The 15,000-nt window shown below is 44.8% G+C and overlaps 1 protein-coding gene across 1 annotated transcript in view; it reads left to right on the forward strand.

Moving 5' to 3' along the window:
- Positions 1-15,000, forward strand: part of LOC143277690 (fibrocystin-L-like) — a 132,119-nt gene that overhangs the window by 11,235 nt on the left and 105,884 nt on the right. Inside the window, exons 2-7 of the mRNA XM_076582610.1 lie at positions 7,713-7,787; positions 9,596-9,725; positions 10,278-10,377; positions 11,036-11,093; positions 11,830-11,920; positions 13,919-13,972. Of these exons, the coding sequence (XP_076438725.1) occupies positions 7,713-7,787; positions 9,596-9,725; positions 10,278-10,377; positions 11,036-11,093; positions 11,830-11,920; positions 13,919-13,972 (508 nt within the window). The remainder of the gene's footprint in view (positions 1-7,712; positions 7,788-9,595; positions 9,726-10,277; positions 10,378-11,035; positions 11,094-11,829; positions 11,921-13,918; positions 13,973-15,000) is intronic.

A 15,000-nucleotide genomic window follows, 5' to 3' on the forward strand; every position in this document is an offset into this window, starting at 1 on the left:
CCCATGAGTCTCCTGAGCTTGATGGAGGAAAAGGTATTTACTGTGTTTTGAATTACCGCGTCTTCTTCTCCAGTAAATTCTTCTCTCGGACAGGTTTCTTGAATTTCGGAAACTCAAAATTAATTAGAACATATGTAAACCCAATTAGACTGTATGACATGAATCAGATTCTGATCATATTAATGCCTACATATTATACAAAAAAACAAACAAAAAAAAACAAAAACACACACACAAAAAAAACACACACACACACCAAAAAACACACTCTCTCCCCCACCCTCTCTCTCTCTCTCTCTCTCTCTCTCTCTGTCTGCCTCTGTCTCTGGCTATATCTCTCTTTCATTCTGTCTGTGTCTGTCTCTCTCATAAGATTGATGGATGAAATGAATAGTATTGACTGCGTCTTAACCGAACCCCCCCCCCCCACCCCACCCCTCCCACTTCCCCTTACCCCCCTTCCCCGTCTCGTCAACTTAATCCTGAACCTGATTAGTTTTCTTGAATTTCAGAAACCCTATATGGGAACAGAGGAAAAAAAGACCAGTGTGGTCCCTGTCAACTCTCTGATCCAGACCTTCTGTAGAAAATACAGGTGTGAGAACACTATGGATCGTTTTGAATAGGTATCGTGTTCTGCCTACATTATGTTGTTGTGGACTTGTCAATACTTAGAACATCATTATGTCTTTACCTCCTAATGCATACTTTTTTTTATTTTTATTTTTTTTTTATCTGTAAACCTTTGTTTGAATAAAAAAAAAAGAGAGAAAAAGAATGTTTGAAAAAAAGAACACGGGTTGTGTCTGGACAAAGAAGGGGTTAACCACTAACCCTATAGAGTTTTCAGCCTCAGCAGGCCTGCCTGTCAAATGACGTGGAAAATGCGTAAAATATACTAAACATCGACCGGTGTTTACCCCTGCAAATTGACACATGTTGACACTGCCAGAAATACTGCAGAATTTATTTCCCTTCGCTCGCATTTTCTGCATATGCCAAAACCTAGTCTCCATGACTGCACGGAGGAGACAATTACCACACCTGGTCAGTGGAAAAAAAACAACAACAACAAAAAACAAACAAACAGAAGCATGAATATTCCGCGTGAAAGGCTGTTTTTTTTATGTTTGTTTCGGTTTGTTGTTGTTGTTTTTAAGTAAACCACAGGGTCCCCTTTCCTCTCTACTCCGCTCATTGTGGGCTATTGCCTTCTTCGCTCTCACCCCCCTGATAATCTCCCCCACCCCCTGCCCCACCTGTGGACACAGCAGGCTTGTTGTCTCATCCCCCTGATCACCTTCCCCACCCCCCACCCCCTGATCTACCTGTGGACACAGCAGGCTTGTTGTCTCATCCCCCTGATCACCTTGCCCCCCCCCCCCCCGCCCCCCCTGATCTACCTGTGGACACAGCAGGCTTCTTGTCTCACCCCCTGATCACCTTCCCCCCCACCCCACCCCCTGATCTACCTGTGGACACAGCAGGCTTGTTGTCTCATCCCCTGATCACCTTCCCCCCCCCACCCCCTGATCTACCTGTGGACACAGCAGGCTTGTTGTCTCATCCCCCTGATCACCTTGCCCCCCCCCCACCCCCTGATCTACCTGTGGACACAGCAGGCTTGTTGTCTCATCCCCTGATCACCTTCCCCCCCCCCCCACCCCCTGATCTACCTGTGGACACAGCAGGCTTCTTGTCTCATCCCCTGATCACCTTCCCCCCCCCCCACCCCCTGATCTACCTGTGGACACAGCAGGCTTGTTGTCTAACCCCCCTGATCACCTTCCCCCCCCCCACCCCCTGATCTACCTGTGGACACAGCAGGCTTGTTGTCTAACCCCCCTGATCACCTTCCCCCCCCCCCCCCCTGATCTACCTGTGGACACAGCAGGCTTGTTGTCTCACCCCCTGATCACCTTCCCCCCCACCCCCTGATCTACCTGTGGACACAGCAGGCTTGATGTCTCACCCCCCCCCTGATCACCTTCCCCCCCCACCCCCTGATCTACCTGTGGACACAGCAGGCTTGTTGTCTAACCCCCCTGATCACCTTCCCCCCCCCCCTGATCTACCTGTGGACACAGCAGGCTTGTTGTCTCACCCCCTGATCACCTTCCCCCCCACCCCCTGATCTACCTGTGGACACAGAAGGCTTGTTGTCTCACCCCCCCCCCCCTGATCACCTTCCCCCCCCCACCCCCTGATCTACCTGTGGACACAGCAGGCTTGTTGTCTAACCCCCTGATCACCTTCCCCCCCCCCCCCACCCCCTGATCTACCTGTGGACACAGCAGGCTTGTTGTCTCACCCCCCTGATAATCTTCCCCACCCCCCAACCCCCCCCCACCCCCTGATCTACCTGTGGACACAGCAGGCTTGTTTGACTCCCCGATCTGACACGGTTCTTTGCAGTCAGCTGGGCTTCAAGCCAGTCTGAAGATAGTTGAAAAGCACCACTTGAGGTGAGGAAAGTAAGGACATTCCCTCATTGCACGGCCAGGTAGAACAAGTGATCTGATCAGAAGTTTGCTTTGCGTTAATCAAGAGTGTTTCAAAGCATTTGGCATCAGTGTGGACTTTGGAAATCTTTTTTAAGGCTAGGCACTGAACTCTGTTAAAATCCCCCTTGCAGCCTTTCTCAGTACAACAGGGACAAAGATACAGATAGCATGTGGCACCAGAACGTCTCGCATTTCAACTTGCAGGGATGAGACTGTTTGATGCCGTTCTCTTAAGTTTTTGTTCAATGCCCATTAAACCAAGCGTGTATTGTGAGATCCGTGCCATACCATTTCAGCTCTGAAAAAAAAACCCAAAAAAACCCATCACCCTCGTGGTTCAGTAGGTACGCTAATTCCACCTTTGATGTTGAAGGATATCAGCTAACGAGACAGTCTCTGTGTGGTCAGGACATATCATGAAGAATCAATACTGCTTAGTGTGTGTACAACTGGTGGTAGATATGCGATATTTCGCACTGAAGTGCTGACTTAAAACAATTGCTAAACATACATAAAAAGGATTGGCGGTGAAGGGGGGGGGGTTGGGGGGGGGGGGGGGGAGGTGAGCGTGGGGGATGTGGGGGCTTCATACGGTCACTGGCCTATAAAGACTACGGTGAAGATGATGAACACCCTCCCCCCCACCCCTGTGAAGAGTTGACACCCTTTGTTCAAAGCCCTTCAGGTGGAACTGGGTTCTCTGCCCAGCAAGGAGCGGTTGGGTCGTGGTAGTGGCCTCAGTTCGGAGGTCCTTTAGAAAACACACCAAGCAAAGCGTCTTCACGTTGACATGCTAAACTGTTCCCTCATACCCCCCCCCCCCCCTCCACCACCCCCATTCCTCAGCTTTTTCTTTTCTTTTCTTTTAATCGTGTGTGTGTTCAGTTCGTATCGAGTGATGGCGGCCTTGTTGCTGGAACTAATTGCTTTCAGGCCAAAAACTGAGGTCAGACCGACTGGGACCTAGTGTGCATCCCCCACCCCCCTCAAACAACAACAAAAACAACAACAAAGACAACCAAAAAAACACCAACAAGAAAAAGCCGAAGCATGACGAAGCTAATCGGTGATTGGACACGCATCATCGGTCGTCACGTGCACGCTTCATACGTCAGTGTGGGTTGCCCTTGACGACAAGCACGTGACACATCAAAGCTCCGGGGAAGGCAGTGAAGGTTCACAGAAGCTGACGATATCCATCGTGTGGCTGTCATCACTCTGAGGGTTGATGTCTGAATTGTGGGACAGGGTGTGGGTAGGAGTGAGGGGTGGGGGCTGGGTGGTGGGGGAGGAAAGGACCACAGGTCTACAAGCTGGACGAGAACGAAGACAAAAAACGGGAGGGACGTGTTTTTATTTATTTATTTTTGTTTATCTTATTTCATTTTACTGGTTGGAATGCACTTTTTTCTTTTGTTTTTCCCCTTGCAGAGAAGGTTCTATTCTCAACCCAGTTCACATTCAGCACGTGATAAATCAACTCATCACCACTGAGAATAACATTATGTAATGACTGTGGTGCACATGTGAGTCAGTATCAGCGATACAGGCTTCGCCTTCAAATAATCAGAGTGTAGATAATTATGCAGTATTGTCCTAATTTACAAGACTGACTCATAGTTTATCTTGACAAGAGTGTGAGTCACTGCAGAAGGGGACACGGTTTGTTTTACTCACTCTTCTTTTGCAACATCTCCACTGGCTCCCTGTCTCACACAGAATAAAGTACAAGATCAGCACTCCATGTTACAAATGTATTCACAAAACTGCCACTTCCTATCTCTGTGGCTGCCTTCACCTCTACACTCCACCTCGCTCACTACGATCGGCATCGGATCCACTCTGTTTACGCATACCCAGATTCAAACTCTCGACTGTTGGCCGCCGTTCTTTCTCTGTTTCTGGACCTTGCAATTGGAATGAACTTCCTCTTTCGCTTCGTCAAGTCTCCACACTCAGCTCTTCAAGTCTGGCCTTAAAACCCACCTCTTCCCAAAATAGCCTCCCTTCCCTGTCTCTTCCTTGTCTTTAGTTTCTCCAGTTTTAGAGTTATGCATGCGTGTGAATGACTGGTGCGAAAGCGCTTTGATTTGTCTCTGCACAAGATTCAGCGCTATATAAATACCATTATTATTATTTTAGATGCTGTGCGTTTACAGGACCTAGCCAGTGACAAGCGAATCGCTCGGACTTGACCTCAAGCACTTGGAATAAATGTACTGACCCTTTTCAACTGAGGAGAAAGAACTTTCTGCAGTGCTGGGAAAAGTGGAACATTGTTCAATGAAGAAAGGGAGACGAAGCAGACGTTTATTTATTTATTTATTTTATTGGCATTGGCCTCACTACAGCCCATATGTCAAGGGATTAATTCTAAGTTGCAGCGCCAAATGTACTGGATGAAAGAAAGCAAATTTATCAATGAATAAAGCAAATAATGTCGGTAAATCAAAGAGAGAGAGAGAGAGAGAGAGAGAGAGAGAGAGAGAGAGAGAGAGAGAGAGAGAGAGAGAGAGAGAGAGAGAGATCCGATAAGCTTTTAAATGTCTTGGTGATTGTTAAACTCTTTGAAATAAAGTGTTGCTCGTCTCTGAATCAACTGGAACATCCGAATCAATTACAAACATATTGCTATCATTCAAACGTGTTTTTGGGGTGGGGGTGGGGTTATCTCTTGATACACACCAATGTGTGCGCACGCACGCACACACACACGCACGCATACAAACACACACACACACACACACACACACACACACACACACACACACACACAGAGGGAGAGAGAGAGAGAGAGAGAGAGAGAGAGAGAGAGAGAGAGAGAGAGAGAGAGAGAGAGAGAGAGAATGAATTTCGTTTCTAGATCACTGAAGTCAACCAAAGCAACAAAGCGTGCATATCACCAAGTACCACAGACGTCACTGGTACAAGGGAAGCTACTGTTGACAAAACCATACAAACCCACTTCTTTCATTATCTCACCAAAATATGAATAAATAAACAGACAGACAGGCAGACAGATAGATAGATAGATAGATTGACTGATTGATGAATATATAAATATGTAAATAATAAAGTATGAAAATAGATAAGTATGTAATTGCATAAACAAAAACGTACAACAATAAACAAAACGCATAACCGTGTGGATCAATGTCAAATTGATACACCTAAATAATTGAGAGGTGATGGATAGATAGATAGATAGACAGATAGATAGATAGATGGATATCAAACCCAACATATTACATTACAACTACAGCACAGCACAACACAACCCAGAGCAGAACAGCACAGTGCAGCACAGCACAATAAAGCACAGCATAACTCAACACAAAACAGCAGAACACAACACGACACATCACATCACATCACATTACAGCACATCACAACACAGCACATCACATCACATCACATTACAGCACAGCAGAACACATCACAGCACATCACATCACATTACAGCACAGCACAACACATCACAGCACATCACATCACAGTACCGCACAGCACAACACGACACATCACATCACAGTACAGCACATCACATCACATCACATTACAGCACAGCAGAACACAACACAGCACATCACATCACAGTACCGCACAGCACAACACGACACATCACATCACAGTACAGCACATCACAGCACAACACAACACTAACAGACGCTGGTCATTCGGATGAGACGATGGAGTGTGTGTGTGTGTGTGTGTGTGTGTGTGTGTGCGCGCGCGAATGAAGCTTTTTGAATGACACAGGAAACGAATGATGAGCGCCTAAAGGCAGCTGTCAGTCGGCTCTACCCATGAAAGGGAATTCATTTACAGTTCAGCCTTTTGTGAAGGACTATGACTCAAACCAGGAGGCAAGACTGCACTGGTTCCTAGTGCTGCAGCCTTGGGCGCTAGTTTGCCTTTAGGAACCATCCCAACGCCGATTGTCCTAAAGCCCTGTAGACCGAGAGAGTTGGGATGCAACTTGGGCAAGACACTCTCCACTAAATCAAATTCTAGCCTAGGCAGTCCGGACAGCAGTTACCTCCTCTGCTGTTCTGATGGTCACACTCGGACACGACTGACTGTCATACATACAGAGCTTGGTTTCTGAATGAGTCAGGGCGCTATTCAAGTAATCAGTTTCAGTTTCTCAAGGAGACATCACTCTGTTCGGACAAATCCATATAAGCTACACCTCATCTGCTGGACAGCAGCATAACCCAACGGGCTTTCAGTCTTTGAGTGCATGCATGTACATTTGTGTACCTGTCAGAGTGGATTTATTTTGGAGTTTCTTTGCCAGAGGACAACACTTTTTGTTGTCCTGGGTTCTTTTTCAGTGCGCCAAGTGCGCGCTGCGCACGGGACCTCGGTCTATCGTCTCATCCGAAAGACTAGACGCTAAGTCTTAAGTCTGAGTTTTCCAGTCACACTTGGGAGAAAGGGCAAGAGCGGGATGGGATTCACAACAAGACCCTGGCAGACACAGTGTTGGCAGAATGAGATTCCCAACAGGACCCTGGCAGACACAGTGTTGGATTCACAACAGGACCCTGGCAGACACAGTGTTGGATTCACAACAGGACCCTGGCAGACACAGTGTTGGCATTAGAGCGTTAGAACCACTGTGCCACCGTCCTTCCTGAAGCCTGACAGTTTGATTTTCCTGTCCAACTTGGGAGAAAGGGCGAGAGCCAGATTCGAACCCAGACCCTCACGGACACTGTACTGACAGACAATGGTCGGAACCATTCTGCCGGCATACTCCATGTTATCAATAACTCTGATGACGGGCGCAATGGCCGAGTGGTTAAAGCGTTGAACATTCAGTCTGAGGGTACCGGGTTCGAATCTCGGTAACGGTGCTTGTTGGGTAAAGTATAGAGATTTGTCCGATCTGCCAGTTCAACATATGTGCAGACCTGCTAGTGCCTGAACCCCCTTCGGGTGTACACGCACGCAAGCAGAAGATCAAAATACTCACGTTAAAGATCCTGTAATCCATGTGAGCGTTCGGTGGGTAATGGAAACAAGAACATACCCAGCATACACACCCCGGAAAACGGAGTATGGCTGCCTACATGGCGGGGTAAAAACGGTGATACACGTACAAGCCCTCTCGAGTACATACGAGTGAACGTGGGAGCTGCAGCCCACGAACGAAGAAGCAGAAGAGGAGGAGGTAACCCTGATGTCTGTGCTGTGTTGCAGGACCCAAGGTCACGGGGATCACCCCGATGATAGGAAGTCGTAATGGCGGCGTCCGACTGACCGTTCTGGGGGAAGGTGAGTGGCACAGCACAGCACAGCACAGCACAGCACACCACACCACACCACACCACACCACAATACATTACACCATACCACAACACATCTCACCACACCACACCACACCACACTACACCACACCACACCACACTACATCACAACACATCTCACCACACCATATTACACCACACCACGCCACACCATATCACACCACACCAAACCACACCACACCAAACCACACCATACCACAACGCATCTCACCACACCACACCACACCATACCACACCACACCACACCACACCGCACCACACCACACCACACCACACCAAACCACACCACACCAAACCACACCATATCACAATACATCACACCACACCACACCATACCACAATACATCACAACACATCTCACCACACCATATTGCACCACAGCACGCCACACCATACCACACCACACCACACCACACCATATCACACCACATCACAACACATCTCACCACACCATATTGCACCACACCACGCCACGCCATATCATACCACACCACACCAAACCACACCATATCACACCACACCACACTAAACCACACCATATCACACCACGCCACATCACACCAAACCGCACCACACCATATTACACCACACCAAACCACACCATATCACACCACATCACAACACATCTCACCACACCATATCACACCACACCACATCACACCAAACCGCCCACACCATATCACCCCACACCACATCACATCACACCACACCACACCACACCACACCACACAACACCACACCACACCAACACATCATGGAACACATGCATAGTTCCTCACGCTTTGAAACTAAACATAAACAAACATTAAAGAGTGGTAACTCTCTCCATACACAAGGTACACAACTAAGTCAATGCTGCTTATGCTCCATATTCATCTAGCACACAGGTAAATATAAAAGGTACATCGGAACAGTTCCAGACGCTTCTTCCTTTTATTTACCTGTGTGCTACCTGACTCGGTAGCATGAACAGCACTGACTTGAAGATGTGTCTCCTTCTACCCCCCCCCCCCCCCCCGCCCCACCCCAACCCCCCAACAAACCCAGGTATTCCCTCACATAAGCTGCATTGACTTGAAGTTGTGTACATTGTGTACAGTGGAGAGAGAGAGTTACTACCCTTTATTATTCGTTAACTATTAAAAATTACGCTCCTAGCCCTCTCTCTCTTGGTGAATTGATTCATCAAATATGTTTCGTTTTATTTATTTATTTATTTATTTATTTTTCAAATTTCATTTCCTCTGTGTTGCTCAGTAAATGTGAATTCAAATGATTGTTAAAATATCAGTTCAACAAAATGTTAATGTGAAATAAATGGTTTCAGTCAGTCAGTTTCCTTTCATGTGACGGGCGCAAAAGCCAAGTGGTTAAAGCGATGGACTTTCCATCTGAGGGTCCCGGGTTCGAATCTCGGTAACGGCGTCTGTTGGGTAAAGGATGGAGATTTTTCCTGATCTCCCAGGTCAACATATGTGCAGACCTGCTTGTACCTGAACCCCCTTCGCACGTTAAAGATCCTGTAATCCATGTCAGCGTTCGGTGGGTTATGGAAACAAGAACATACTCAGCATGCACACTCCCGTAAACGAAGTATGGCTGCCTTCTTGGCGGGGATAAAACAGTCATTCACGTAAACAGCCCACTCGTGTACATACGAGTGAACGTGGGAGTTGCATCCCACGAACGAAGAAGAAGAAGAAGAATTCCTTCCTGTCGGGACAATGACAGAGAAACAAACCCACAACATGCCTCATCTCTGTACCGTTCCGTCAGGTTTCGCGGACAGCTACGACCTGCAGAACAGACCTGACGTAGGAACATACACCTACGTGGCGAGCTCTGAGTACCCATGTGACCTGCACGTGGATGGCGTCACTAACATCACCGCCACCTGCTATACCAGGTACACTCTGTGTGTGTGTGTGTGTGTGTGTGTGTGTGTGTGTGTGTGTGTGTGTGTGTGTGTGTGTGTGTGTGTGTGTGTGTGTGAACTCAGAACTCATTTACTTGTCGTAAAACCCATCAGAGATATTATGGACACTAGAAACCAAACACAACAAAACAAGCAACAGCAATAAGCTGTGAGCACGTGCTGTATACACCAGAAGGCACATTTGTTGATCGCGGACATTAAAGCACTCGAAAATGCAGATATATATATATATATATATATATATATATATATATATATATATATATATATATATATATATATATATATTGCAAGTTCTTGTTGAAACTAGCTTAGCTGCAACAGAGAATTCTGAGTTTGGAATATTTTGTGAGTGCGTGTATCTGCGACTGTTTGTGATATGTTTTGCGTGCGTGCGTTGGTGTGTATGTGTGTGTTTGCGTGCGTGCGTGCGAACGTTGGCTTGTGCGTGTACTTGCGTGCGTGCGTATATGTGTGTGTATGTGTGTTGATACGTGTGTATGTGTGTGTTGTAATTTGCAGGCGCATGCCGGAAGGGGTGTACCCAGTGAAGGTGATTGTGAACGGGACGGAAGTGACGGACTACTGCTCCAAAGGCGATCCCAAGAAATGTGTTTTCACGGTATGTTGCTGGCCAGTCGTCCTCAGTGGTATTATTGCCTGTATTGTGATCACTGGATAAGTTCTGTTCTGCAAGGTGCACGCAAGTTTATGATCATTATATGTGTCTGTTATATATATATATATATATATATATATATATATATATATATATATATATATATATATATATATGTGTGTGTGTGTGTGTGTGTGTGTGTGTGTGTGTGTGTGTGTGTGTGTGTGTGTGTGTATGTGTGTGTGTGTGTGTATGGAGAGAGAGAGAGATAGAGAGAGAGAGAGAGAGAGAGAGAGAGAGAGAGAGAGAGAGAGAGAGAGAGAGAGAGAGAGAGAGAGAGAGAATTCCTACAGTTCAAATAACAACAGGTGTAATGTGGTGGGAGGGGATAACTACAAGTGTGGTGTGATGTGGTGTGGTGTGATGTGATGTGATGACAGGTGGGATGGGATAACTACAGGTGTGATGTGATGTGATGTGGTGTGATGTGATGTGATGTGATGTGATGTGATGTGATGACAGGTGGGAGGGGATAACTACAGGTGTGATGTGATGTGATGTGATGTGATGTGATGTGATGTGATGTGATGACAGATGTGATGTGATGTGATGTGATGTGATGACAGGTGGGAGGGGATAACTACAGGTATGATGTTTTCAGGTGTCGGATTCAGTCACTCCCAAGATCCACACCTTGACCCCACGATCTGGCACACCTGGTGAGTCTGTCTGTCTGTCTGTCTGTCTGTCTGTCTGTCGCTCTCTCTCTCTCTCTCTACCTATTCATTACCTTAACGTTTACCAGCAGTATATCCACAAATGTGATTTTATTCGAACATCCAGTCTGTCTTCCCGTCTTCATCTTTTGAATGATCCCCCATCAATTTATTTACAACTTTTTTTTTCAGGGAAAAATGATAGCAAACCAAGTAACTTATTGACTTGATTTTTAAAAGTGTGTGTGTGTGTGTGTGTGTGTGTGTGTGTGTGTGTGTGTGTGTGTGTGTGTGTGTGTGTGTGTGTGTGTGTGTGTGTGTGTGTGTGTGCCTATGTGTGTGTGTGTGTGTGTGAGAGAGAGAGAGAGAGAGAGAGAGAGAGAGAGAGAGAGAGAGGGGAGAGGGAGAGGGGTAGAGAATGGGGGAAAAGATAGAGCCAGGAAGATTGAAAGAAAAAAAAGAGATAAGTGACAAAGAGAGACGGAGACACAGAGAGAAACACACACACACACACACACACACACACACACACACACACACACACACACACACACAGAGGAACAAATACAGACAGACAGACATAAAGAAAGAGAGTCCCCCCCAAGCCCCCACCTCCTCCCCCCCCCTTCCTCCAATCACACACATAACACTGAAGACAAAGAAAACGACAGGAAGTGACTATACCATGTGATGTGAGGGCCTGCAGAAGGCTGTATCCTGTGAGTGTAACAATGTCCAGGGACCATCCTGACTTCCGATGCTCGTCTCTTCACATCTCGGTACGGCAGTAACTCCATCAGCCAGAGCAACGTCCAGGAGAAGATTGTCAAGTGAGTTGTGGCCCTTCTTTTGTCTTCATCCTCCTCTTCCCTATGTATTTATTTTGTTTGTTTTTCGTTTGTTTGTTTGTTTGTATCGTCAAGTGAGTTGTGGTCGTTCTTGTGTCTTCATATCTTCTTCCCTATGTATTTATTTCGTTAATTGTTTGTTTTTCGTTTGTTTGTTTGCATTGTCAAGTGGGTTGTGGCCCTTCTTGTGTCTTCATATCCTCTTCCCTATGTATCTATCTTGTTTGTTTTTCGTTTGTTTGTTTGTATCGTCAAGTGAGTCGTGGTCGTTCTTGTGTCTTCATACCTTCTTCCCTATGTATTATTTCGTTAATTGTTTGTTTTTCGTTTGTTTGTTTGTTTGTATCGTCAAGTGAGTTGTGGCCCTTCTTGTGTCTTCATATCTTCTTCACTATGTATCTATTTTGTTTGTTTTTCGTTTGTTTGTTTGTTTGCATTGTCAAGTGAGTTGTGGCCGTTTTCTCTGTGTCTTCTCTTCTTCCCTGTGTATTTATTTTGTTGTTTGCTGTTCGTTTTATTTTTTTTATTTTTTTTTTTTTTTAATGTCGTGCTCTACGTCTTTGGTAAATAAAATCCCTAAACAGCACAGAGCTGCCGAACTAGAAAATCCTCCTGGTCAAGTTAGTTTTGTATTTGTATTTCTTTTTATCACAACAGATTTCTCTGTGTGAAATTCGGGCTGCTCTCCCCAGGGAGAGCGCGTCGCTACACTACAGCGCCACCCATTTTTTTTGTATTTTTTCCTGCGTGCAGTTTTATTTGTTTTTCCTATCGAAGTGGATTTTTCTTCAGAATTTTGCCAGAAACAACCCTTTTGTTGCCGTGGGTTCTTTTACGTGCGCTAAGTGCATGCTGCACACGGGACCTCGGTTTATCGTCTCATCCGAATGACTAGCGTCCAGACCACCACTCAAGGTCTAGTGGAGGGGGAGAAAATATCGGTGGTTCAGCCGTGATTCGAACCAGCGCGCTCAGATTCTCTCGCTTCCTAGGCGGACGCGTTACCTCTAAGCCATCACTCCACTCCACAGTTTTGTGAGGGTAATGATTTTTCCTTCTTTGCTTTAATTGCTTGTTGTTGTTTTTTTCTTTGTTTCTTTCTTTCTTCATTTATTTATTTATTTATCTGTTCCTTCCTTTCTGTGTGTATCTATGAATTCATGGAATACTAACTTGTTCATTATTTATTTACAAGTCAGAACGGACGAACGAAAGAAAACAAAACCTAAACCAAAGAAACACCCCCCCCCCCCCCCCCGCTCCCCTCCCCCTCTCCTCCCCCCCAAAACCACTGAAAACAACAACAAAGAAACCCAAAAAACTGCTCCAGTGAGTCACTCGCTATACATTGTCTTCCTCCCTTCCTTCCTTCCACACTTTATTCATTGATTAATATATTAATTCCTCTATTTAGCTAGTCATCTTTTTCCCATTAATTGATTGGTTGATTCATTCATTCATTCCATTATCTGTCTATTCATCGATTATTTTATCATTGCATGATTCATTTACTTGTTAATTCATCCGTTTATTCATATATTTTGTCTTTATTTATTCGTTTATTCATTCAGCTATTTATTTATCCATTCATTTATTTATTCGTCTATTCAGTGATTTCTTCACCTTATCAGTGATTCCAACAGTCAGAACAGTCGAACTGGAAACAAAGTAAGCTGTGACAGTAGACTACACATACTGACTGATTGACTGATTGTTTAGTTGTGTATTTTTCTATTCCTTCCTTCCTTCCTTCCTTCCTTCCTTCATTTTCATTCATTCAGTTGACAGTTTGTTTATGTCAGCATGTTTATGCAGGATAGTAAAATTTTGGTCTGTAAAATCGTCTCTAGCTATACTTGTTTGCTCGGTTACCTAAGTATCCATGTAGCGTGAGCATTTTCAACAAAAAAAAAATGTGATTTGTCTATCAAATGCTCCATGTGCGTATTTTGGATTAAATATACTATTTTCATCTTGCAGGTTCTGGGCTGGTGGGAAGATCTGCAATGTGAAGGACTTGGACACTGACCAGTTGTATGTTTTCCTCCGGTCTTCTTATTCTTCTCTTCTTCTTCTTGTTCCTCTTCTTCTTCTTCTTCTCGTTCCTCTTCTTCTTCTTCTTGTTCCTCTTCTTCTTTTTCATCTTCTTCTTGTTCCTCTTCTTCTTCTTGTTCCTCTTCTTCTTCTTCTTCTTGTTCCTCTTCTTCTTCTTCTTGTTCCTCTTCTTCTTCTTCTTCTTGTTCCTCTTCTTCTCCTTCTTCTTGTTCCTCTTCTTCTTCTTCTTCTTGTTCCTCTTCTTCTTTTTCATCTTCTTCTTGTTCCTCTTCTTCTTCTTGTTCCTCTTCTTCTTCTTCTTCTTGTTCCTCTTCTTCTTCTTCTTTTTCTCCTTCTTCTTCTTCCTCTTCTTCTTCTTCTTGTTCCTCTTCTTCTTTTTCTTGTTCCTCTTCTCCTTCTTCTTGTTCCTCTTCTTCTTCTTCTTGTTCCTCTTCTTCTTTTTCATCTTCTTCTTGTTCCTCTTCTTCTTCTTGTTCCTCTTCTTCTTCTTCTTGTTCCTCTTCTTCTTTTTCATCTTCTTCTTGTTCCTCTTCTTCTTCTTGTTCCTCTTCTTCTTCTTGTTCCTCTTCTTCTTCTTCTTCTTTTTCTTCTTCTTCTTGTTCCTCTTCTTCTTTTTCATCTTCTTCTTGTTCCTCTTCTTCTCCTTCTTCTTGTTCCTCTTCTTCTTCTTCTTGTTCCTCTTCTTCTTTTTCATCTTCTTCTTGTTCCTCTTCTTCTTGTTCCTCTTCTTCTTCTTCTTCTTTTTCTTCTTCTTCTTGTTCCTCTTCTACTTTTTCATCTTCTTCTTGTTCCTCTTCTACTTTTTCATCTTCTTCTTGTTGTTCTACTTTTTCATCTTCTTCTTGTTGTTCTTCTTTTTGTTCTTGTTGTTGTTATTCTTGTTCCTGCTCTTCTTCTTTATAATCATCATCATCTTCTTCTTCTTGTTCTTGTTCTTTTTCCTGTTCTTCTTTTTCACCAACATCATCATCATCATCATAATCATCATCATCATCTTCTTCTTCTTC

The sequence above is a fragment of the Babylonia areolata genome, chromosome 34 (assembly GCF_041734735.1).
Source record: "Babylonia areolata isolate BAREFJ2019XMU chromosome 34, ASM4173473v1, whole genome shotgun sequence".
In the NCBI taxonomy this organism is placed as follows: domain Eukaryota; kingdom Metazoa; phylum Mollusca; class Gastropoda; order Neogastropoda; family Buccinidae; genus Babylonia; species Babylonia areolata.